The following is a 23578-nucleotide window of genomic DNA, read 5'->3' as shown; positions in this document are numbered from 1 at the left end:
CAGAGGCGTAATTACCGGCGGGATGGGAGGCCGATCGGCGGCGGTCCGGGACGGAGAAGCCGGTGTTTAAGCGAGCGGCGTGTGGTTTTTCAAATCCCTCCCTGGTGAGTCAGCCCGGGGCCGCCGGCGTGCACGAGGAGGGGCCGCCGGCGTGCACGAGGAGGGCTGTGCTTCGATATAAACGGGGGGGGGGGCATGTTCTGCTCTCCAGGTGTTTTCTTCTCCCCCCCCCCTCCTCCCCCCGGTGGCGCTGACCTTGACGTGGAGGAATGTGCTCCCTGTTCAGTGTTCAGAGGGGGCGAGGGGGGGGGCGAGGGGGGGCGGGTGGGGGGCAGGGGAGCCTCTTTTCACCCACATCTCGGGGTTTCAGGGTCACGTTTTCCTGCAGAAACTCCTTCAAAACATTTCGTCAAACTGAATCACGTCCCGAACTGAAAACCGCAGAATTCATTTCGGTTCAATTCTGGTTAAAATCGCTTGTTTACTCCCGGAACTCAGAAAACAGTAGAATGTCATTATTCATAGACCTGAAAGTGTTTTAAAAAGTTTAATTTCCTTGTGTTTTCAGTCACATTTCCTTTTTTAATTCAATAGATCTGATCTATTTAATCTTTCTGCCCTCGAATCAGACACATTTGATGCGTGTTCGATGGTTTTCAAGCAGGATTCTTCTGGTTTTCAGGGCAGATCTGGCTTTAAAGCTGGATTTGTTTGAGATTCTTGTGGTTTTCGGGGCAGACGGTGCAGACCGGCGAGCGAACAGCTGCGTCAACATGCAGCCGGGTGACGTAACGCCGTGGCCGCCGCTCACAGTCATGCGTTTCTCTTCACTTCGTGGTCGTGTGAGTGTTTACGTTAAACTTTAAATCGGCTGCAGGAAGCCTGACAGATGAAGCGTCTGGAGACTTCCTCGTCTCACGGCGCAGCCTGGAATAAAAGCGTTTTCTTCTTCTGGAGGCGTGTCGCTCGGCGCCGCCGCCCTTTAATCCTCGTGTGATGTGAAGCCATCAGGAAAGTGACGTGGAAGCGGGACGTGTCGGGACCCGGCGGAGCGGCGGGTCGCTTCTCCGTGTCTCAACTCGTCTCTCGTCCTCCCATCGCGCCTCATCGTATTCGTAACGGGGAAGCCTGCGCCGTCAGCGCTGAACCTCCACCCACCTCCGCTGGTTTTTTGGTGACCCCGGGTGCACTTGACCTTTGACCTTGATGGCTGGAATAAGCTCCGCCCCCTCCCTGGCCCCTGTTTAGTCAACATTCTTCTTTTATAAAACACTGAAGAAGGAGCCGAGTTGAGTTTCTCCCTCCATGCAGCAGTTTTCAGTCGGGAAGCCAAACCGAGGTCGGCGAAGCGGAACTGGAGTCTTTTTCTTCTTCTTCTTCAGTTTTAAAAATAAAGCGGACGCAGCTTTTCTCCTTTCCTTCAGAATCCGGTTCAGCTGCAGGAATCCTGAAATGTCTGAAGGAATAAACGCTGTTGGTCAGTTTGTCCCCGATGCTCCGAGCTCGTCTGACCTGTTTGTTTGTTTGTTTGTTTGTTTGTTTGTGTGTCGCCCCCTGCAGGAGCTGTGCCAGTGCCGCCCGTCCGACGGGAACTGCTCCTGCTGTAAGGAGTGCATGCTGTGTCTGGGGAACCTGTGGGAGGAGTGCTGCGACTGCGTGGGTGAGCGGCGTCTTTTAGGACCGGCAGCCGGTCGGGCAGACGCGGGGAGGACTTCAGGCCCCTGCTTTATTTAAAAAAAAAGAAAAAGAAAAAGAAAAGGTCCGTCAGAGAGACGCTGGAGCATCTGGGGAAGAAATCAGTTCAGTTTGGTTTGTTTCTGCCTCTAAATCAACAGTTCGAGCTGAACGGTGTGTGAATCATGTTGTTTTTGTACTTAGGTTGAATTTATTAGTGATAGTCCATCATTTTTAAGTCAAAGTTTAAAACATCTATTTCAATTTTTTTTTCTTTAAACTTGAAATAATCTCTACCATGTTGATTCCACACAGCATCAACACAAAAACATGATTTATCTGTTCAATGAAATAACTTCAGAAAAATGAGACAAATAGTTTCATGATTAAGCTTAAATGTGTCAAACATAAGGCTTGCGGGCCAAAACCGGCCGGAGGGGGGCTCCAAACCGGTCAAGCTGCCGAGAAAATGATGAAAACTTCACAGAAAACATAGATTTATTGAATTATTTTGAGAGTTGCAGACAAAACAGTGAGACGTTTCACTGTCTAACACCAGAAGGTTTCATTCAACTCCGATTTATGTTGATTCTGTCACTTTTAGACATTTTCATCAAAAGAAAAAACTTTTAAATTTAAAGGTTCCTGTGGCTCTAGTTTCCTGCATCCTTCAGTATCGCCGTTTGTGATGAAGGCTTCAGGCCTCCCTCCTCTCTGCTCTCCTCGGGAGTCTTGTTCGTGTCTCCGTCACCTCGCTGAGAAACGCGACTCCGTGTCCGTCGTGTTTCTGCTGCGATACGAGACGAGTGCCAACTGAGCGAAGCCAGATCTCCACCCAGCCCTCCGGAGGAGAGGGTGAGGATGAGGAGGAAGGAGAGGGGAGGAGAGGAGAGGAGAGGAGAGGGGGGCACGGCGAGGTGTGAGGGGGCAAAACATCCGGATTTCTGAAAGTGGAAAACAGCGAGAGGGGAGTGTCGACTCCGCCGTTCAGAGGAGGAGGCTGAAAAACCCCAGGAGAGGAGGAGAACCGGGTCAGTAGGAGAGGGAGGAGGGGTTTATGGGTAAAATGCTGATATTTCAATGTTTTTATTTTGTTAATGAATACCATAAAAGTTAAAGCATATTAAAAAAAAAAGAGCAAAACTGGATTTTCTACTGATTTGAATTGAAGCAGTCCGTCTTTAAACTTCATCCAGTAGATAAATTTCCAGGTCGTCTCGTGGCTCACGGTTCATTTTCAGCACAGTAGAAACAGAAGTGAAGGTCAGAGCGTCTTAACCGCCGCTGGACCACGGATTCATCTCCAACCGATTAAATGACTGTCAGACGGACTGAGAGACGGTTTTTCTGTTACTGTGTCTTGTTTGATGCTCTTTGAGGTCGTGTTTCAGTCTGTCATGGGTGTTTTTTTGGTCGTATTTGTGTCTTTGTGGTCATTCTGTGCCTCATTCTGCTGTTTTCTTTTGTCTTGACTGTCGACCGTCTCGGTTCCTGTTGACTCTCGTGTCTTTTCAGTGATTTATTCCGTCGTTTCGGTGTTTTTCCGTCTGGAGGCCGCTCTGCCTTCGCCGTCTCTCTCTTTGCTCTTGAGGTTGTTTATCTCACTCGCCGCGGCTCCTCGGGGGTTCTTCCTGCTCCTTCGGTCCGTCTCGCTTCGGGGGTGATCCGTCCGCGGCGCCGACGGGCCGTTACCCATAAGCCCCGGTTCGACTCCCTGCTCTCAGATCAGCTGTGACACACAGATACTGCTTCTGGTTTTGCTGACGCTCTGTAACGCGGACGAGGCGGACGAGGCGGACTCGCCGCTGCAGCTGGGCAGATGTTGTTTCTCCTCCGTGCCTGCTTCCTTCTTACAGCTCCGAGTGGGTCTGCTTTGAAGTGTGTGTGTCTGCGAGTGGTTAGGAGTAGCGCCGGGAGAGGACGGTGTGTTTTCAGAGGGGAAGGGGGGGGGGGGGGGGGGGGGGGGGGACAGGGGGGGGGGGGGGGGGGGGGGGGACAGAGGGAGGACCCATGTGGACGTTTTATCTAAACCAGCTGCTCTGGCTCTGCCTGGAGCCGGGGTTTGTAATCCAATTCCTCTGTCAAACTCCATTCCCCATTAAATGATTTTCCCATTAGCAGTAATTCGCTCCGACTGGTGTGAAAGTTTGGGGCAGATCGTATCGGAGGAAGAGGCGCTCCGCCGGGGGAGCTACTGTATCTGGAAATGAAATGAAGTGTTAAAAAAGGCCTTAATTGAGACGAGAGTCTTCTGAGGGTGGTGCGGTTTGACGGAGCGGCGCGGAAACATGTGGAAAACACTCCGCCGGTCGTGTGTGTGTGTGTGTGTGTGTGTGTGTGTGTGTGTGTGTGTGTTATATTTCAAACAATGCCTCTGAGTTGACGGTGAATGTAAACTTGTTCTTGTTGTACTTGTTTTTATCCGTTTCCATGGAGACGGGGAGTTTTCGAAAAGTTCCACCTTGTTATTAAGTCGTTTCCATGAAGCTGCTTTTTGAGCACCGTTGTCATGGAAACGGATGGTGAACGGTGAGACGTTTGTGAACATGTCGTACATGACACCCCGTCCAGCTTCGCAGCTCAGGGTCAGAGGTCACTGCAGATTATCCCAGCTGACTACGGATTAGGGCAGGTCACACCTCAGACAATCCGTCACAGAACACACACACACACACACACACACACACACTTATGAGCTCAATTATTGTCACTTCTGGAGTGAACGGTTCATTACAGCTGAAAGGAAAAATGTAAAAACTGACTTGAATGTTTTTAGACATTTTATTTCTCTCTTTTAAACTTTCTACCTCCTGTTATATTTATTGCTCAAGTTTTTATACATTTTATTAAACTCTTTTAAAATTTCAGTGTCAGTATGTTTACAATGTGCACGGAAGTTTTTACTTTTTATAAGACAAAAAGACAATTCCAATTAAAAATAAACACTTTCAAATATGTTTGATTTATATACAATAATTCATGTGCCAAAGTCAAATATTATTATTTTATTTTTTTTTTTTTATTTAATTTACTGTTTCTACTGTTAAAATTTCTGTCTGATTGAGTGAATATGCTGGGATGGGAGGATGAATTTGCATGTTAAGGGGCAGTTGGTTGGTTGAATGTTGGTTTTTCTGAGTTTCATCACATTATACAGAGTTAATGTAAAAACTTTGAGATTCCCTGATTAAATTAGAACTATCATTAAATTAGAACTAACATGAATTATAACTAACTGTCATTTTCGGTGCTCAGTCTTTTACCTTCCCACCCTGGAGTTCATATTTTGGTGTTTATTGTATTTGTTTGCACACCACTTGCTCCTCGGTGGTTTTAAAAGAGAATTTGTTTCCTGAAAGCGTGAAAAAATGTGTCTATTCTCTCCATCAGGGATGTGCAACCCCAAGAACTACAGCGACTCCCCGGCCACGTCCAAGAGCACCGTGGAGGAGCTGCACCGCCCCATCCCCTCGCTCTTCCGCGCCCTGACGGAGGGCGACGCCCCCATCAACATGATGGTGGACTCCTTCCCCGTGGCCGACGAGCTGTCGCACCACGAGAACCTGGTGTCCTTCCTGGAGTCGCTGGACAGCCAGCCGCACAACGTGTCGGTGCCCGGAAACAGCATCCACGCCAGCTACGACACCCGAGGTACCGACCGGCCCAAGAGATTGTTTCATTCCTTACATTAAAAAAATGACACTCTGTATCAATAACAAGACTTATACTGAACCAAAAACTGAAAAGATTGTTAGAAATTTAAAATGAGATCACTATAGGAGAGTGTAAGAGTGACCGAGTCGTCCTGATTTAAAGGCCGAAAGTCGTGAACATGTAAAAATGACTCGTCTCATCTGTATATTTTAAGAAAAAAGTCTTGGAGCTTGATGATCTGTGTCCTTTCAGCCGTTTTGGAGCTCCTGCGGCGCAGTTGCGTCAACTCCACATGACTAATAAAGATTTTCAATGAGTCACAGAGGATGAGGAACACCGAGCGCAAAACTTTCTGCTCCTGTCAGATTCCTCATTTCAATGTTAGTCCTGAGTTTTCCCTGATCCAGAGAGGTCTGGGTTAAAACTCAAACTGTTGCTCCGCTGCCCCGGCCTTCATGTTCTCTTGTGGTTGTTTTGGCTGGGTGATGGCTGCTGTTTGCTATGAAGCCGTAAAAGCGGAGCTGAAGAGGTAACTCATTAAGCTAACCAAAACATGTGGAGCCGTTTTAGTATTAGGCAACAAACTTACCTCACCCTTCAAGTAAAGGTTGGAAGGTAATTGCTTGTTTTTATAAAGCACTTTTACTGGATGTGTGTGACTCACGTCTCCGTTGCGTGCGCTCCTTTTCAGAGAACATGTGCACGGTGGTGTACTTCGACGACTGCGTGTCCATCCGTCAGTGCAAGCTGTACTGCGAGTCCATGGGAGGATCCAAGTACCGCTGGTTCCACAACGCCTGCTGCCAGTGCATCGGGCCCGAGTGCGTGGACTACGGCAGCAAGGACGTCAAGTGCATGAACTGCCTCTTCTGAGGCGCACGTATCGGCACCAAACGTCTGGGCCGCCCCACAGGACTGAGCGCAGAGGGAAATATGACTGTTATGTGTTAGCATTCCTCACTTACCTTGTAAAATACGCCCAACATCCCTCCTCCCACCCCTGCAAATTGTTTCTTTCTGCTGTTATTTTCTCACTGTATATTTTTAGATGTTTTCAATAGTGTCTTTTTTTTACTAGAGGTATATATAAATATTTTTACAATTATGATCCACTAAATCCCAGTCTCATGGCAAATAAAAAAGAGGTGGTTTGACATGATGACCTGTTGTTTCTTCTTCTGTTTATTATCTTTGCTTTGGGGATAAAATGGGTGAAAAAGGTAAAGGTTTATTCTCAGTGGCCTGTCTCCCGCTCTCATCTGAGCCTGGAATTGCCCGAGTCAGGAAACGCATCATTTCCTGGGGAAACAGAGTTGTTATTATACCATTCTGGTCCACAGGTGTGCTCACTGACCGTCTCATGCGAGCGAAAAGAGAGAAGAAAGGAACATTTTCTGATGCCAGTCTCTCACCGCCTGACACAAATGCTCTTTGTGATGCCAGCACATTTTGAAAAAGGCAGCAGGGTGCCCTATCACTGATTATGTTCCCACTTGGCATGCACAGACTCATCTACCAGACACACAATGAGACCTTGTCTTTTCTCTTTTTCTTTTTTATGATATTGAATCGCGGCCTGGTTTTGCCGCCGCAGCTGTGTGGCTCGGAGCAGCCGGTGCCAACAGAGATCAGAGGGCTAATGTGTTTCATATGTCCTGATGACTGCCAGCCTTCTGCGTGCAACCGCAGCTTTGGGGAAAGTACACACGGTTGCGAATAGCAAGTGGTTTCCTCCAAATTTAGGCTGCAGCTGCTTTTAAAAACACTTGAGATGGAAATAACTCTGCAGCCTGGACAGTCTTCATAACTTTTTCCCTACAAAAACCCTGGAAAATGTGTGAATCTGCGTGACAGAACTCCAAAAGGAAGTTCTGAGCGCTGTGACTACATTTCCCGTCACGCACTTGTACTTCTGCGCATGCGCACAGGCGTTTATTTAGTACACATAGAAGCGGAAGCTGCTGTGCTACCGAACGGGACAGTTGTTGGTAAAGTTTCTCACCTTTTCACTTTTGCACCTTTAACTCCTGCACACCAGACTCGAGACAGGTTTAAATACGCGCAGATAGTTCAACGTGTCACACTGGTGATGTTTGGGTGAATCGGGAGGTTTTAACGCGACGGAACAGGCTGGCTAACAGCTAGCGCCGCTAGCGTTAGCATATGGGCCCATTCAGAGCAGGGCAACACTTCCACACGTCTGGAATGAAAAATACGGTTAAAATCAGTAAATTCGCAGTCACGGACGAACAGCCGAGTGTCGACATGTTTGAATTAGGATGTTTTTGTGTGGACACAGGGCCTGGCGAGGTTAATCTCCCAAAGCGAAGGTGGATTAAGGTTCAACACAGGTTTACTCTTCGTCAGAAAACGAAGATATTCTTAATAAACAGATGGATAATTATATATTTTCCTATTTTGACCTGCAGCACCTCATCTTTGACACCTCTTTAACTCTTGACACGGTTGTTTTATAGCCTACAGTACCCATATGAGCGTCCGTTCACAGTTAAAAGGACTATTTAGAACAACATTTGCGTGACAATTATTGATCAACTTCTCAAATTGAGCACTAAAGTTCCTATTCTGGTTTTAACTCGACATCAGCTCAACCATACAGACGTCTCGATGATGGAAACGAATGCATTGAGAGTAATATCTGTCTGAATTAATCCACCTTGGGTCTGCAGTTTTTGTTTTTGAAGTGTCAGAGAGGATGTGAAGATGTTTGTATGACAGAGCCCCATCTGCTGGGTAAATATTAATGTTACACTTTATTCATTTTTTTGTCAAAGACATGGTGTTGCAACTTCAAAATACTTTGTTTTGTATCAACTTTGCTAAAATGGTTTCTGAAATGCAGACAAAGTTATTTTTTCTTAAACTGAGCTGCCACCTTAGTACATTATTTAAAAAAGTTTGAGTATTGCTGTTCTTGTTTTGTTTATGTAACCATGTGATTACTTCAATAATGTTATTTTCTGCAAACTGATTTCCTCAGTGAGAATTCAAAGAATCAGAAGGCTAATCCTTTAAAGGGCAGACACTGAACAACACGGAAATGTACTTTTTTTTTTTGCCTTTTTTTCAGCCATGCACATTTTTTAAGAACATTTCTATCAATTTTAACAAGAGCAATAAACATGCCCACTCACCCACATGTACATACAGATAAACAGGGAAAAACACAAATATAGATGTGAAATAAATAAAGAAAAATACCCAGAAAATAACAAGCACGAGGCAGACCCACCAGCAGTCAAATCAATGGCGAGACCAGTTGTTTTTACATACCTGAGGACCAAATCTTAATATATCAGGTTCGATATCATTTTGAATTAACCAAGTGTAAAATAAAAGGCCCAAATTATCTATAATCTATTAGGTTTAATCTAGTAAGTTAGTTCTTAATAAAGAAACGGCCCTTCTCGAGGGCAAAGCAGACACTAATTCCTTTAAATCATGGTGAATTCCTCTTTCTTCCATGTTTTGTACAATCTGTTTTCTGTCATTTTCTGTTAAGTTTGGAATTCGAGTGAAGTTGCTGATAACGGCGGCCTGACTGGCTGTAAAGTTTGATCAGATCATGACAGACTCCATCCTTCCTTCCATCATGAAACTTTGCGCATCGTGTCTCACTGACGTTTCTCTTCTCCTCAGGTGTGATGGAGAGATGATGTCCCCGTGAGGACTGAGGAGGCCGCAGCAGCCATGACCGAGTGCTTCCTGCCCCCGAGCAGCAGCCCCGCCGAGCAGCGGCGGGCCGAGCACCCGGGCGGCGTGGCCCGCACGCCCAGCTCCGAGGAGATCAGCCCCACCAAGTTCCCCGGGCTGTACCGAACGGGCGAGCCGTCGCCGCCCCACGATGGACACCACCACGAGCCGCCGGACGCCTACGTCTCCGACGACGACAAGGAGCACAGCAAGAAGAAGAACAAGTTCAAGAAAAAGGAGAAAAGGAGTAAGAAATGAGCGGCGTGGCTGTTACAGGGCTGTCGTCAGGGGGGTTGAGAACAATGTGGTGAAATATGCAAAACCCGATTGTCGTAGGAGGACAGAAGTTTGACTTTTGGAGGTGTGTCAGTGTATTACTGTACTGGGAAACAGCAGTCTGACTAAAAGACTTTTCTCTGGATTAGCTTGGCTGATCCGTCACGTTTCCTGCAGGTTTTGGATTGATGAAAATGTCCGTTTTCTCACACACTATTTTGTGCAGACAGAACTGTATCAACATCGTTTCCCACTTGGGATCTAAACGCTGCTGCAGATCAGGGAGTTCAGACCAGGAAGCTGCTTCCAGAGCAGTGATGTTTTCATGTCTCGCCGTTATTAGTGAGAACGTCCTGCTTTCTGCTCGCAGTGGTGAGACATGTCTGGATTTAGTTTGGATATGAGTGCATTGTGGGAGAGAGCAGGAGGTTGACGGTTTCAGGACTCTCCCACAGAGCTCAGTGCAGGTGTGTCTCCTCCTGCTGGGAATGATTGAAAGAGATTGACACTACAACGAGTCGACTCGATGCGTTTCGATCAGTCCTGTATTTATTTCCTCGGTGTGTTCTGAAGAGAAGGTGTGAGACGCAGCGGGAGCTGCTAAATCAGTGGCTGACCTCTTTTCCAACTCCCCGTTCTCCCCCTCCTCTGCTATCATCTCTCGCTCTCTCTCTCTCTCCCTTCCTGCTTCTTCTCTTCCATGTTCAGTCGTAGCAGTAAAACATGAGACAGACGGGGGTCTCTCTGCCTCGTCTCTAACCCGCTCTCTCTCCCTTCATCTTCTCAGCGGAGGGATACGCCGCTTTCCAGGAGGACAGCTCGGCGGACGAAGCCGAGAGCCCGTCCAAGATGAAGCGCTCCAAAGGAATCCACGTGTTCAAGAAGCCCAGCTTCTCCAAGAAGAAGGAGAAGGACTTCAAAGTGAAGGAGAAGGGCCCCAAAGAGGACAAGGCCAAGGACAAGAAGTCCAAAGACCTGACGGCCGCCGACGTGGTCAAGCAGTGGAAGGAGAAGAAGAAGAAGAAGAAGCCGACGGCGGAGGCGGAGCCGGTCCCCGTGGAGACCCCCACCTTCAGGCCCATCTTCGGAGCCCCCCTGGCCGAAGCCGTGAAGAGGACGGCGCTGTACGACGGCCTGCAGCTGCCCGCCATCTTCAGGGAGTGTGTGGACTACATCGAAAACTACGGCATGAAGTGTGAGGGCATCTACCGGGTGTCAGGTAGGAGACGCGCCGCAGGTTCGACGCCCCGCTCCGGACGCAGGGTTAATGAAGGCTTCTGTTCAGGTATGAAGTCCAAGGTGGACGAGCTGAAAGCGGCGTACGACCGCGAGGAGTGCCCCTGCCTGGAGGAGTACGACCCGCACACGGTGGCCAGCCTGCTGAAGCAGTACCTCCGCGAGCTGCCCGAGAACCTGCTGGGCCGCGACCTGACCCAGCGCTTCGAGGACGCCTGCGGGCGGCAGGCGGAGGCCGAGAAGGTGGCCGAGTTCCAGAGGCTGCTGGCCGACGTGCCGGCGGAGAGCCGGCTGCTCCTCTCCTGGCTCGTCACGCACATGGACCACGTCATCGCCCGCGAGGCCGACACCAAGATGAACATCCAGAACATTTCCATCGTCCTCAATCCCACCATACAGGTCAGGAAAAGAACAGCGGCGTCGACTCGGTCTCGTGTCTCTGAACAGAAAGAACCTGGCGAGTTTCCGCCGTTCATCTCTGAAACCGTGCCCCAGTTTAGTTAATTTACTCCCACAGGGAACTCCTCTGCCACTGGCCTATTTAAACAGCCGGCAGCGGCAGCAGAACCCACAGGAACGCTAAATACACACTCCTCTCAGCTAGCGAGTCGGGTTCTGGGTCAGTTTAATGGGGGATAAATAAACATGCAGACATTTCAGTGGAGTTCAGCTTCGCTTCCGGTGCTTCACAGATCGGGAACCGCGTCCTCTACGTCTTCTTCACCCACGTACGGGAGCTGTTCGGGGACGTGGTGCTGAAGCCCGTGGTGCGGCCCCTCCGCTGGTCCAACATGGCCGCCATGCCGGTTCTGCCCGAAACCCAGGAGAGCATCAAGGAGGAGATCCGCCGGCAGGTCGGCGTCCGTTTCGTTTCTCCTCTGTGTTTATTGGTAAACGACACCAGCTGTCATGTGAAGCTCGCCGCCGTGCCGTAACGACCTTTAACCTCAATGTTTCAGGAGTTCCTCCTGAACTGCCTGCACCGGGACCTGCAGGCCGGAGTGAAGGACCTGTCCAAAGAGGAGCGACTCTGGGAGGTCCAGAGAATCCTGACGGCTCTCAAACGCAAGCTGAGGGAGGCCAAGCGTCAGGTAAACACACCTCGGCGTGCTACGCTATGGAAAGCACTGATCAGTAGGTTTTAAAATTTAATTAACACACGGAGGTTGTTTTTGTGAGCAGACTGTTGCGTCAGCCTCAGTATCTGCAGCTCGAGCGAAGTCTGGAGATTAGGGCTCGCATCGGAAGTCTCTGAGGTGAATCATGCCTCCTTTCTCACTGCGGATTCAGGAGTGTGAGAGTAAAATCGCCCAGGAGATCGCCAGTCTGTCCAAAGAAGACGTTTCAAAGGAGGAAATGACCGAGAATGAAGAGGAAGTCATCAACCTCCTGCTCGCCCAGGTCGGTGGTCCGCACGGGGACGGGTTGAGGTGAAATTCCCCCGACGCGACGAGCCTCCACTTCCTGTCTCCCATCAGGAGAACGAGATCCTGACGGAGCAGGAGGAGCTGATCTCTCTGGAGCAGGTGCTGCGCCGGCAGATCGCCACGGAGAAGGAGGAGATCGAGCGGCTGCGGGCCGAGATCGCAGACATCCAGAGGTAAGGAGACACGCGGGGCAGAGCGGGCGAAGGTCACGGCGAGCGGCACGGTAACCCGGCGGCTCGCTCGTCCTCAGCCGGCAGCAGGGCCGCAGCGAGACGGAGGAGTATTCCTCCGACAGCGAGAGTGAGAGCGAGGACGAGGAGGAGCTGCAGATGATCCTGGAAGATCTGCAGAAGCAGAACGAGGAACTGGAGGTGGGAAAGCGTTCGCCGCGTGTCGGCCAATCAGAGTGAACCGTTCTGAAGCGGTCTTTAAGAACGGCGTTTCGCTTCCTGTCGCCCCGCAGAACAAAAACACGCACCTGAACCAGGCGATCCACGAGGAGCAGGAAGCCATCCTGGAGCTGCGCGTTCAGCTCCGCCTGCTGCAGAGCCACAAGCTGCAGCAGCAGCAGGAAGTGACGGCGCAGCCGCCGGCCGAGCAGGCTCCGCCCCCGCAGCCCAGCCCGGAGGCGCGCAGCGAGGAGCAGCCCAAACGCTCCGTCGCCGTGGCCGCCGCCGCAGCCGCCGCCGCAGCCACCGACACGGCCGCGGCGGCCAACGGGAAGGCGGCGAAGGATCCCTCGAAACCGTCGCCGAGCAAAGACCGGAGAGACGCCGGCGTGTGAGCGCTCCATGTCCCACGCCGCCGTGTCCGTCCAGCGGCCGCCAAGGACTCTCATTCTGTCCATCCGCTTGTTTCTTTATTTCCCCGCTCAAAACACAAAACGCTAGGATCCGAGTCGCCTGCAGCTGGCTTCCATTGCGAGACTCGGACTGCCTTGACAAGACTGTACGGAGGAGGAAGAGGAGGAGGAGGAGGAAGAGGAGGGGGGGGTTGGGGGGGAACCATGTGCAGAAAGTTTATTTTTCATGTAATTTGACTTGATATAATCTCTGTTGTCCACTGTGTCCCTTCCCAACATGAACAGAGAACACTGTGCCATAGCTTAAGAGGCGGGGCTTCCCCTGAAGAGGCGGGGCTTCCCCAGAGAACCACTAACCCCAAAGCTCTTCCATCCATCAACATTAGCCTATAGATTATATATTTAAGAGGTGTTCAGAAGAATACCAACCGACAAATATGATTATTTTATGTGATGGCTTATTAGTAATATATGAATAAATGTTTGAATTTATTGTAAAAGTTTCTTTTCTTTGGACATCAGATGCACAGAAACGTTGCAGCACAACGAAAGTGTAAAACGGCAATTAAACACACAGCAAAAAGTCACTTATTGCCTCAGAACGTAAAGCAGCAGGTTGATTCAGGACGCCGTAATGAGTCTGTGATGATTCTGTTGTGTATTTAAATGTGCTGTTTTGTTTTTAAGTGATGTTCTTCATCACATAACAAACTAAATCAACAACCTGTTAATCATTTCACATGTGATCCATGAAAAGCAGAGGCGCGGTCCGACTTCCTCAAACCTGTTTCTGTATATTATTGTAAAATGAACCGTATTTTCAGCTCCTGTGTTTATTTTTTTTTTCATGTGTTTCTTTTTTTTTTTAATATTATTATTGATGTGTATGGTTTGTGTTTGTGTTACTGGCCCAGCTGCTGGGCGGATTGAAGCAATCTCATGTGGTTATTGATCAGGAAGCGGCTGAATGCCTGATGAGCTCAGAACCTCCCCGGAGCTTATTTTCATATCGTTCCAGGCTTTTTGTAACTGGTTGTTGCAGACAGGATCAATGCTGTGAAGAATAAAGTGTCAATCTGGAGCTTTCATCTCCGGCTCTTCCCTTTGAAACTGCTCTCAAGTCACTTTTCAGTCAGTGAATCAAACCCTGCATCCATTTTGAGGGCAGAGGGAGGTGGGGTCTTTAAAGAGATAGCGGAACCACCCTACTTTCCTTTTTCTTTTTTCTTTTTTTTTTTTTACTGGTTCCCTATTTGGAAAGTCTTCATGAAGTGGAGACAAACGGAAACACACAGCCGGATGTCAGCAAAGGAAGTTTCAGAGTAAACTCCTGCTGTAAAGCTGCCCTTCACACAGCGTCTGCTTTACGTTGGTTCATTCGTTTGGACACAGAAATGCTAAAAATCAGAGCAGAATAAGATATCAGCGCTTTTCGTGGCACGGCCTCAATGATCTGTTTCACTTAATCTGTCTGAATGTTGCTAAACATCTAAATCTTAATCCCAAGTCCAAGCAGGCAGAGCGGCCAATCAGAGTTTGAGTTGGCTCATTCTGAGCTCGGTCCAGTCTGCCGAGGCCTCGCGCTTCAGGCTGGGATCCAAAGAGCGTCTTCCTTCAGTTAGTGGTTCATTTAGGTTGTTTCAGCGCGTTTCTCTGGAGAAGAGGAGGATTTTTATCGCACTTACTAAACAAACAACGCCAAACTAAACATTTTAATGTTTAATACAGACTAAATACGTCCACCCAGCTTTCTGAACACATGTAAACAGAAACAATCGTCTAGATTATTTGTTTTGTGACTTGTATACCTGGACATAACACAGAACGGACTGCAGTGGGAGGAATTACAAACCTCCCTCCAGTTTTCCGTCTGTTATCAGTTATATGCTTCACTTTCATGTTGAACAAAATGAAGATTCGCGTCTTTTTGTGTGAAAAAACGAAAAGCGCAAAACACATTTGTGCCGCTTCATCTAGTCCATCCATCTCACTCCATCTTCACGCCTTTTCTCGCCAGCTTATTGCTTTTTCCGGACCCTTTCGAGGCTGTGAACGTCGAGGTGAAACGTCGCGTTTCTCCTCTGAAGAGGGATTTTATTTTCGCTCTCCAGCGGAAGACGTGCTGTGCGCGATGCGCTCTTTACGCACGGCCGCGCGCTGGTCTCGGGTGGACGCGCTCTGTCCGTGTGTGTCTCCGGGGCTGGGTCTGTCTCCTCACCGAGCGGAGGAGGAAAATATCAAACCTCCTTCAAGCATGACGAGACAAAGGGCCCGAAGGACGATGGTCTGAACGGCGCCCGGGACTCAGCATGGCGATCAGGGAGCTCAAAGTTTGTCTTTTAGGGGTGAGTGGAAGATGTTTGTGTGTGTGTGTGTGTGTGTGTGTGTGTGTGTGTGTGTGTGTGTGCGTGTGTGTGTGAATTCCTGTACGTCTGCGGGGGGAACTAACCAGAAACAACACATCAGCAGGAAAAGTGCCGATTTCATGTGAACTCAGGGACTTCGTAAAGATTTCCTGAGTTCAGTCGGAGATGTTCCCGGCTGGAGTTTGTGAGTTGACTCTCATCGTGGCGGTTTAATCCGTGTCTCGCGTCTCGTCTGATTTCATGACCGTGAGGTTTTTATTTATTTTAATTGTCGGAAGGATCTGACAGTTCATCGGCCGTGACGTCACCGCCGGACCGTTACTTTTTTTTTGGGCTGCGTCAGCAAATCACGTCGCTGCGTCTTTTTTTTTTTTTTTTTAGAATCCGCCGCAGACCCCCACCCCCCCTCCGTGCACGCGCCGCATGCCGCCCCTGTCACGCTCAACAACAGGCTTGTTTTTCCGTTCAGTTCAGGGTCGTCCAGGCCTCACCTATCTGCTGCTCTGAGACAAGAGCTGCCATTGTTCTCCCATCCCTCCACAGGCGCCGTTTACACCACAACGTTCCAAGTAAAAAACGCATTTCAGTTTCAGAAAAGTTCCAGTTCATAAGGAAACTATGGAAACACTGAAATTTTGGAGGAATGCACGGGGAAGTCGTGACAAACTTTGCTCGTACTGTCCGTCTACTGAGCATGTGCAGAGCAAAAGTCGTGTTTTCCCCGTTTCCATGTAGATGGAACGTTATTAGAAAGTTCCACCCCAGGAGCCATTCTCAAAGTTCCGTTTTCAGTTACTCTGAGCACCAATCAAACCCCATGAAAACGTGTAAACTGGACTTGGATGCTTAAAAAGCTGCATTTCCTCAAAAAAGTGTGTTTCTTGTAAATCTGTTGAAGATTTCCTTAGAAGTGAAGATTACTGGATAGTCTTATGCGTTTATATACGCATTATTTATTGCATTTAAAAAAAATACTGCACATAAACATGAAAAGCGATTAAGGAAACAAACAAGAAGCCGAGCAGCCGAGTCCGTAGGGATTATTAAATCTCAGATGAAGACCTACCTCTTCTCGCTGGCCTTCAACTATGTCTTAGTTTGCTTTTAGTTTGTTCATGTGTTTAAGATCAAGATGTGTCTTATTGATTGTTTTTATGAATTTTGACTTTTACCCACTTTTTATGTCTATTTTTATCGATTGCACTATGTGAAGCACTTTGGCGCGGCTAAGCCATCTGTAAATGTGCTCTATAAATAAAGCTGACTTGACTTGACTTGAAGAAACGGAAAGTACTTATAATATCTAAACAAAAAACAGGCAAACATCAGGAACGTTGGCAATCCACTCAGTGTCAGTGTCTCATAAACAATGTGGTGTATTCATAAAACAAAGTTCTTGTACATGTATTCATGCGTTTTCACTTTGCTTACACATCAAGTGTGCAAAAGAAAAAAAAAATCAGGAAGTTTCTAATTGTTATCTGGGCCATTTAAAAAGGTTAGGTGTTTGGTTTAAGTCGGAAAAAGTCTCCAAATGTATGCTGCCTGTCTTTCGGTGTATAGGTGATTCTTCCTGGTGGAAGTTCTGATAACATGTGGAAACTCTGATAACATCTGTCTCAACCACTCAGGACACTCTCCCACTGACTAGCTAACAAGCTAACAAGCTGAGGTCCACAAAAGCTTCCTCCCTTTCACTGTATGATTGATTGATTGATTGAATGTACCCGTATCTTTCTAGATACAAACCAGGGAGAAAACAGGATCTAGTGGACTTGGTTTAGAATTCCTCATTTCAATCAGTGTTTTCACTTCTTCCTCAGACTTTTGAATAATTGAAAGATGACTTTAGCGTCTTGACATGGCGCTGCTCCTCCTCTGACATGTGACTCTCTGTTGGCAGGACACCGGCGTGGGGAAATCCAGCATTGTCTGCCGATTCGTTCAGGATCACTTTGACCACAACATTAGTCCCACCATAGGGTGAGTGCGACACACAGCGTGGCACCGGGGAATCAGTCACCCCGGGGGCGGGCGAATGAAATAAAATGGACTGGAGAGCACATCTGACCACATTCAGAACATTTTCTATTCACTTGTACTCCTCTACACACTGTCGGGTGAACATGTGTTTCAGTGTGTTTGTTGCTCAAGGACGACGTGACACATCGCATTGAGCAACGAAGCCCCAACGTCTGACTTTACCGGTCCAGCTCCCGGTCAGATCGCCCCGCCGTCTGTTAATTCAAGACGAGGCCGGCTTCACGCTGTCATGTTAGAAGAGTATTGGCTATGTGTGCACGTACAAACTGAAGGAAGTAATGAGGGTACATCATTTCATAAAGAAAGAGCAGACAGGAAGCTTCAGCTCCTTCCTTAAACAATCTGGGATGCACCAGGCAACAAAATGACAGAAGTCATCGAAACAAGCGTCATCATCTGTTTTCCTCTGTTTTTGTGCCTCTACAGCAACAACGGCTGCAGTAAACTAACTTCCGTTTACTGCTACAAGCTTTTTTTTTTTTTTGTCCTGTACTTTTTTAAGAAATCATTTCTGTTTCCTCAGAGCGTCGTTCCTGACGAAGACGGTGCCGTGCGGAAACGAACTGCACAAGTTTCTGATCTGGGATACAGCGGGACAGGAGCGGGTGAGTTCTTCTGCCTTTACTGAGCGCCGGCTTCATGTTCACACAGCGTGACTCCCTGAGTCACTTTCTCTAAAATAAAGTTCAAATTTCCATGACTTTGTGCATGCGGGAGCTCCGAGTGACACAATCACTTCACTGTTGGCGGCACTCATGACACAAAGTTATTATTAGGCATGAAACTGGATGATTCATACGGAGTTCAAAGGTAATGGGACGTCACAGTGAAGTGGAGCTGGATACTCTGACAGCATGGAAAATCTTGTCCAAATGTTTCCTGCTAGTGTGTGAAGACATGATAAAGACACTCTCGCTGCATTTGACCGTCTGTGTGATGGATCCTGTGAAGCCAACTGGACGCTCACTGGGTGAGAGTTCGGAGTGAAATAGGAAATATTACTGAAAAGACATTAAAGCAAGTACTAGAATTACCACTAACATGCTGTGACTTGATGAAAATATGCACATGTAGTGAGAATAATCGGCCTCTGATGAGACTCAAGTGGCTGAAATAGACCCCTAAGCCCCACCCCCAAACCAAATGAACCAATAGTATTCAACTTCCTGGAAGTTGGACATTCAGAGCATTAAAAAAAATTGAGCTGGTCACACTTTTTTTTTTTTTTTTTTTTTTACTGTCTTGAGTATTTAATTAATTCAAGTAGATAAATAGTCAGATAATGTGTTGATGTGCACAGCGATACGAGGAATCCCGAAAGGACCAACAGCGGGTTTTATTTCATCCCATTTGTTCCAAAGTAAAGCAAAGTATCTTAGAATCTTAACAGTCTAATCCTATATCAATCACATAATGCTAGCTGAGATGAGTTTCCTTCAGCTAACCACCTAGCTTACCTGATGGACATTAGCCGAGGCGTCTCTCTGGAACCTGGAGTTGTCACAGTGGCGGCAGGCCGTCCTCGTCTCCTGTGGCGTGTTGCACGTTGCTGCAGGCTTTTCTTGTCATTTATTGTAGCTGGAACAGATCAAACTTCTGAAGTAGCTCCAAAAACTCCTCTTTTGTTTTAGCTGGAGGGGTCGTTAGCAGCAGCAGCAGCAGCAGCTAACTTACTCCATTCCCCTCCTCCCACATGATTTTGGAATGTTTTGCATGGTAATATCACAATTTCATAGTATTTAGCTTGGAATGTCACTGCTATAGTTACAGTTTATTATATGAAAACATTGAATAGGCTTCTTTTTGCATCATGTTTTACAGTCACACACTTCTCCACAAGGTTGCTCTGAAGACATTTTAGCAAAAATATGAGACAGCTGTGAAAATCGCTCCATGAACTGTTCCTTTTTTAAACTCTAGACCAACCTTGATCGTAACTTAAACAGGGCTGGAGCCGGAGAGGAAATTCAATTCCTTTAAACAAGCACATAAATCTCAGAAAACTATATGAATCACAGTTGTTGATATTTCTGAGTGTAGTACCAAATGTGTCCTTGAAACCTGATGTGAGCCACTGACTGCTTCCTCTCTTTTTCTTCTTCAGTTTCACTCATTAGCGCCGATGTACTACCGAGGCTCGGCGGCTGCCGTCATCGTCTATGACATAACTAAACTGGTAAGAGCGGCGGTAACAGTTTCAGACCTGATAACAGACTCCAAGAATCATAAAATGAAACCTGTGTCTGATGTGAAGCTCCACTGCCTTGCTGTGGCCGTTAGCCGCCGTGCTTCACTGGCCTACCAATGTCATTCTTTCCGTTCCTGTTAATGGAAACTTGTTTGAGAAACTTAACGCGGTGAAGGAATGACACAGGCTGAGAAAAATGTTGAGCATATTCTCATTTAGCTACAAAAATGGACTCCAGAGTCTCTTTCAGTGTTTGTTCTTGTTGTGCAGGACTCTTTCCAGACACTGAAGAAGTGGGTGAAAGAGCTGAAAGAACACGGCCCGGAGGACATCGTAGTGGCGATAGCAGGGAATAAGAATGATTTAGGAGACATCAGGTGGGTTTTCTGTCGGTGTCCTTTAACCTGAAGCCACTTCACCCACTTTATCAGCCGCTTCTTGTCTCCTTCACAGGGAAGTTCCGATGAAGGAGGCCAAGGAGTTTGCTGAATCAATCGCAGCTATTTTCATCGAGACGAGCGCCAGGAATGCCGTGAATGTAGAAGAGCTCTTTCAGAAAATCAGTAGGTTTCTTTGTTTTCGTCACGCTGGGTTAATGTTTCCGTCCTGGCTCTGGAGGGCTGGTCTGACCACGATCTCCCCGTCCTCTCAGGTAAACAGATCCCCCCACTGGAGAACGCCGAGGTGGACAGCAACGAGTCCTTCAAGCTCACCCGGCAGCCCGCTCCGTCCACCAGGAGGTGCTGCTAGTATGGGGGGAGGCACGCTGATGATGCCGGCTTCCACCCACCCTCTACCCCACCTCGGCCACAATGCACACAGTGTCCCGGGGGTGGGACAGACGACACGGTGGACGGACAGGCAGACGGCCGGACTGAGGTCAGCTCGCACGTGGGTTCGACTGCAGCACAAAGCAGACGGACCCTCCAGCAGTATTATCTGGGTCAACAGCTTCAGGCAGCACATTTCCTCCAGCAGCGGTAGAGTCAGGAGGCAGAAAGCCTTCCGTCTGGCCCCCTCCAGTGGTGGTTGACAGAATTACAGTGGATGTATTTGCTCTGTTGGGAGAGACTTGGTCTCAACAGCAGATGATCCTGTTCAGGTTGACCGTTATGCTTTGAGAGTATGGCTTTACCACATGTCAAGTCTTAGTTATCTTAGTTAGACTCCCATTATTATTTCCTCAATTAATCTTATTTGACCACTTGGTGAACACACGTCATGAGGGACCTGTTTACCCATTTTCAAGTGAAAACGTAAAACTTTTGTAGCGTTTTGTGTGCTCTGAGCCACTGAGGCCATGTTTAAACATCACCAGGTATTTACAAAAACGGATATTTCTCCCTCCACGTTAATGGAAAAAAAAAAGAATCTACGTTTACCCAGACCTGCATTGAAAAGCTGGTTCAGGGCTACCATGTGCATGCCAGACCTGTAGGGGGCGATGCAATGAGGAGCATGAAACCATGCCAGCCAATCAGGATCCTGGAAAAAACACAACGCCAGGTATTTCCTGTCCTTTCAGCGATGACGGCGACATTCTGACATTCTCACGTCATTCCTCTGGGAAAACCAATTTGTTTTCAAAGTTTTCCCACCAGCCAGCATTTCCCCCAGGTCGTGTCCAAAACTGGCAGTGGTAGCGACAATGTTGGCAGGCAACCATTTCTCTTGGTCGAAGGAAAAAGTTCATGACTCGTAGCTGCATTTACGTCTAAATACAAAAACTGAACTCGTCTCCGTTGTCGTGTGAACAGCATGAAAAAGCAACTTTTTGAAAATGCTTTGACTCTGTTGTTGTGTAAATGGGGAAATGCAACAATGTGAGAACACTTGGTTTCCATGGAGACAGCGAAGCCAATGGACCTGGTCCTGGTTCCAGTCAAGATTGTCCTGGTCCTGGTCCTGGTTCCAGTCCATATACCTCTGGTCCTGATCCTGGTCCTGATCCATATTCTCCTGATGCTGGTCCCAGTCCAGATTGTCCTGGTTCCAGTCCATATTCCAATCACTTCTGTCCAAACAGAACACACTAGTGGCCCCATATGCTAGCTAAACTGTTTTTAGTGTTTCTGTCGTTTCCATATAAACGGGTACTGTTTTCGAAATGTTGCTGATTGAAAATGAAACTTTTCTGAAATGAAAATACAAAAACGATGCGTTCTCACTTGAAACACTTTGGTGTAAACAGGACTTTATTCAGTTTACTTTTGTTTATTGTTTTGAAACTCATGGATTTCAGATGAACAGAGCATCTTCAGTTTTCTTCTGGAGCTCCTTGTTTCATTCCTTTTCAGTTTGGAATCAACAGTTGAACCGATTAACCAACATTTGAAAGGTTTATTGATTGTTTGCATTCCAGAATTTGACATTGAAATTTCGGCACAAATAAAAAGTCAGCGATTATAATCGATGTGCTTTAAACGTCACGTGTTGATTGAACTGTTTCCATTCAAAGATTCTGATTCTCATTGTGCCTTGGCTTAAAAATGCCACTCTTTTGATATGAAGTCCTACTAAATAGACACTGTTTGTACCTACAGAGCTTTGTTTATCACCTCAGTATATCAGGGGAAAGTTGGGTTGGTGCAGGCCGATGTCGATGCAGCAGCTTTACATTCCTCTTCGTCATGTGTTTCCATGAACATTCGCTACATAAGGGTTTAACCGTAAAGCTGCAGGACGAACAGCTTAGAGGCATGAAAAATAGCAATTTACAGCATGACACCCCCCCCCCCCCCCCCCCTCCCCCCCGCTGCTGAAACACTGTGACGGATACTCGAATTGTTTACATAGTGATGTCTTAAAGATGTTTTCTACATGCTGAAATGTATTTCATGACAGGATGACTGCCGAACAGTGGATTCGCCTGCTGAAGGCTTCATTTTTATCAGAAAATCTGCATTTTACTCTTATTAGCATGTCTCCAGTGGGTGAAGATACAAAGAGGATGTGCTGTATATATTAACCCGTCTCTAAAACGACTGTTGAACGGTGCCTTATTGTTGGATTTTGAGAATATCAGTCGCCATGGTAACCCCTCACCGGTAAAGCAAGATTTTCCTATTTCACGAGTCTCTTTTGAGATTTGGATTTGACCACTTTGATAAACACGTAACAGCACTTTTGAATAGTTTTAACCAGTATTAGTTGGATGTTACTTAAAGTCTACCATGTCAGTATCAGAATCGAAAGAATAAATGTGCTTTGATTTGAGATTTTAACTCTATTTCTGCAATTACCTAAAAGAAAATAGGTTTACAATTACAAATGAACTGAATGTTTAAAAGTGTGCCTTTTTCATGAAATTTGATGCTGGTATATTTTTTTTTAATTATTGTAATATAGTACGTGTCCACTTTTTGTGGAGAAATGACACCAAAGTGCACTGAAAAGTGAAAAATCAGCTGTTTATTGTGGTGAATCTGTCTCATACACATCCGTCCATCAACAGCAGCAGCTATTCTGACTCCATCTTCTGCAGATTTTCAGTGCAGTTTGGTAGAAAATACTTCCTATTTGAAGATGTGCGTCAAAACGACTTCACCCTGTAAGTGCCTTTTAAAAATAAAATGTCTTAAAAACGTTTGGAGTGGCTCTCAAATCTGCTACAGTGATGAATTCTGACCAACTAACAGGCAAACTGTAACGCCTCTGTCATGCTTCCTGTATTCTCTGAATAATTTCAGTGTATTAATCTGTGTAATAAAGTAGAAATTATTCTATTTTTCTGTGTTTCTGTGATTCTTTCACCCACTCAGGAGTTAAAATGTTCTTAACAGATAAAGGAAACATCATTTATCAGGGAATCTCACATATTGTAGGGAGCTTGAACTGTTTAGCGCCGAGTACCGTATCAAACACTTATTAGTTCATTTTGAGTGAGCTGGACTAAAATAACATGAAAATTTAAACTTGAAAGGTTTTTTTTGTTTCTTTGTTTAATGATTATATGCGATGAAAATGTGTATTTAAAAAAAAAAAAACAAAAACAAAGAATTGCTGTGAAAAATGACAAAAATTTTTACATCAAGATAATTTTGACAAGCTCTGTCTACCCAGGTTTGGAGTCAGAGTTGTCCCTCTCCTAGGCTATGTTGGTCCACGGCACCCTATTCCGTTTTATTCAGGTGCAACCCCCCCAAAGGAGGGAACCCCTATCTGCCACCCAGGGGACTTGCCTCTATGTCATATAGCC

The 23578-nt window shown here is 47.0% G+C and overlaps 3 protein-coding genes across 4 annotated transcripts in view; all 3 read left to right on the top strand.

Annotated features, from left to right (window-relative positions):
• The window catches only part of twsg1a (twisted gastrulation BMP signaling modulator 1a), a 10491-nt gene extending 4004 nt beyond the window's left edge, over positions 1-6487 (top strand). The window contains exons 3-5 of the mRNA XM_030114671.1: positions 1561-1660; positions 5065-5325; positions 6020-6487. Of these exons, the coding sequence (XP_029970531.1) occupies positions 1561-1660; positions 5065-5325; positions 6020-6201 (543 nt within the window). The 3' untranslated portion in view covers positions 6202-6487. The remainder of the gene's footprint in view (positions 1-1560; positions 1661-5064; positions 5326-6019) is intronic.
• Positions 956-23099, top strand: rab31 (RAB31, member RAS oncogene family). 2 transcript variants are annotated; one of them, XM_030114673.1, is made up of 8 exons: positions 956-961; positions 15092-15128; positions 17053-17132; positions 17716-17797; positions 19297-19368; positions 19651-19757; positions 19834-19943; positions 20033-23099. In XM_030114673.1, exons 2-8 carry the CDS (start codon positions 15093-15095, stop codon positions 20128-20130), a joined length of 585 nt encoding a protein of 194 aa, XP_029970533.1. In that variant the 5' UTR covers positions 956-961; position 15092; the 3' UTR covers positions 20131-23099. The 2 variants fall into 2 exon arrangements, with proteins under 2 accessions (XP_029970533.1, XP_029970532.1); XM_030114672.1 differs by lacking the exon at positions 956-961 and having other exon boundaries at positions 14942-15128.
• Positions 7254-13864, top strand: ralbp1 (ralA binding protein 1). The gene is made up of 10 exons (XM_030114670.1): positions 7254-7316; positions 8989-9289; positions 10106-10537; positions 10604-10953; positions 11247-11408; positions 11514-11645; positions 11845-11955; positions 12033-12154; positions 12232-12352; positions 12445-13864. Exons 2-10 carry the CDS (start codon positions 9040-9042, stop codon positions 12763-12765), a joined length of 2001 nt encoding a protein of 666 aa, XP_029970530.1. The 5' UTR covers positions 7254-7316; positions 8989-9039; the 3' UTR covers positions 12766-13864.
• Positions 23100-23578: the final 479 nt, after the last annotated feature.

The sequence above is a fragment of the Salarias fasciatus genome, chromosome 18 (assembly GCF_902148845.1).
Source record: "Salarias fasciatus chromosome 18, fSalaFa1.1, whole genome shotgun sequence".
Taxonomy (NCBI): domain Eukaryota; kingdom Metazoa; phylum Chordata; class Actinopteri; order Blenniiformes; family Blenniidae; genus Salarias; species Salarias fasciatus.
The sequence above is the reverse complement of the archived record's forward strand: the minus strand, read 5'-3'. Positions and strand labels throughout refer to the sequence as shown.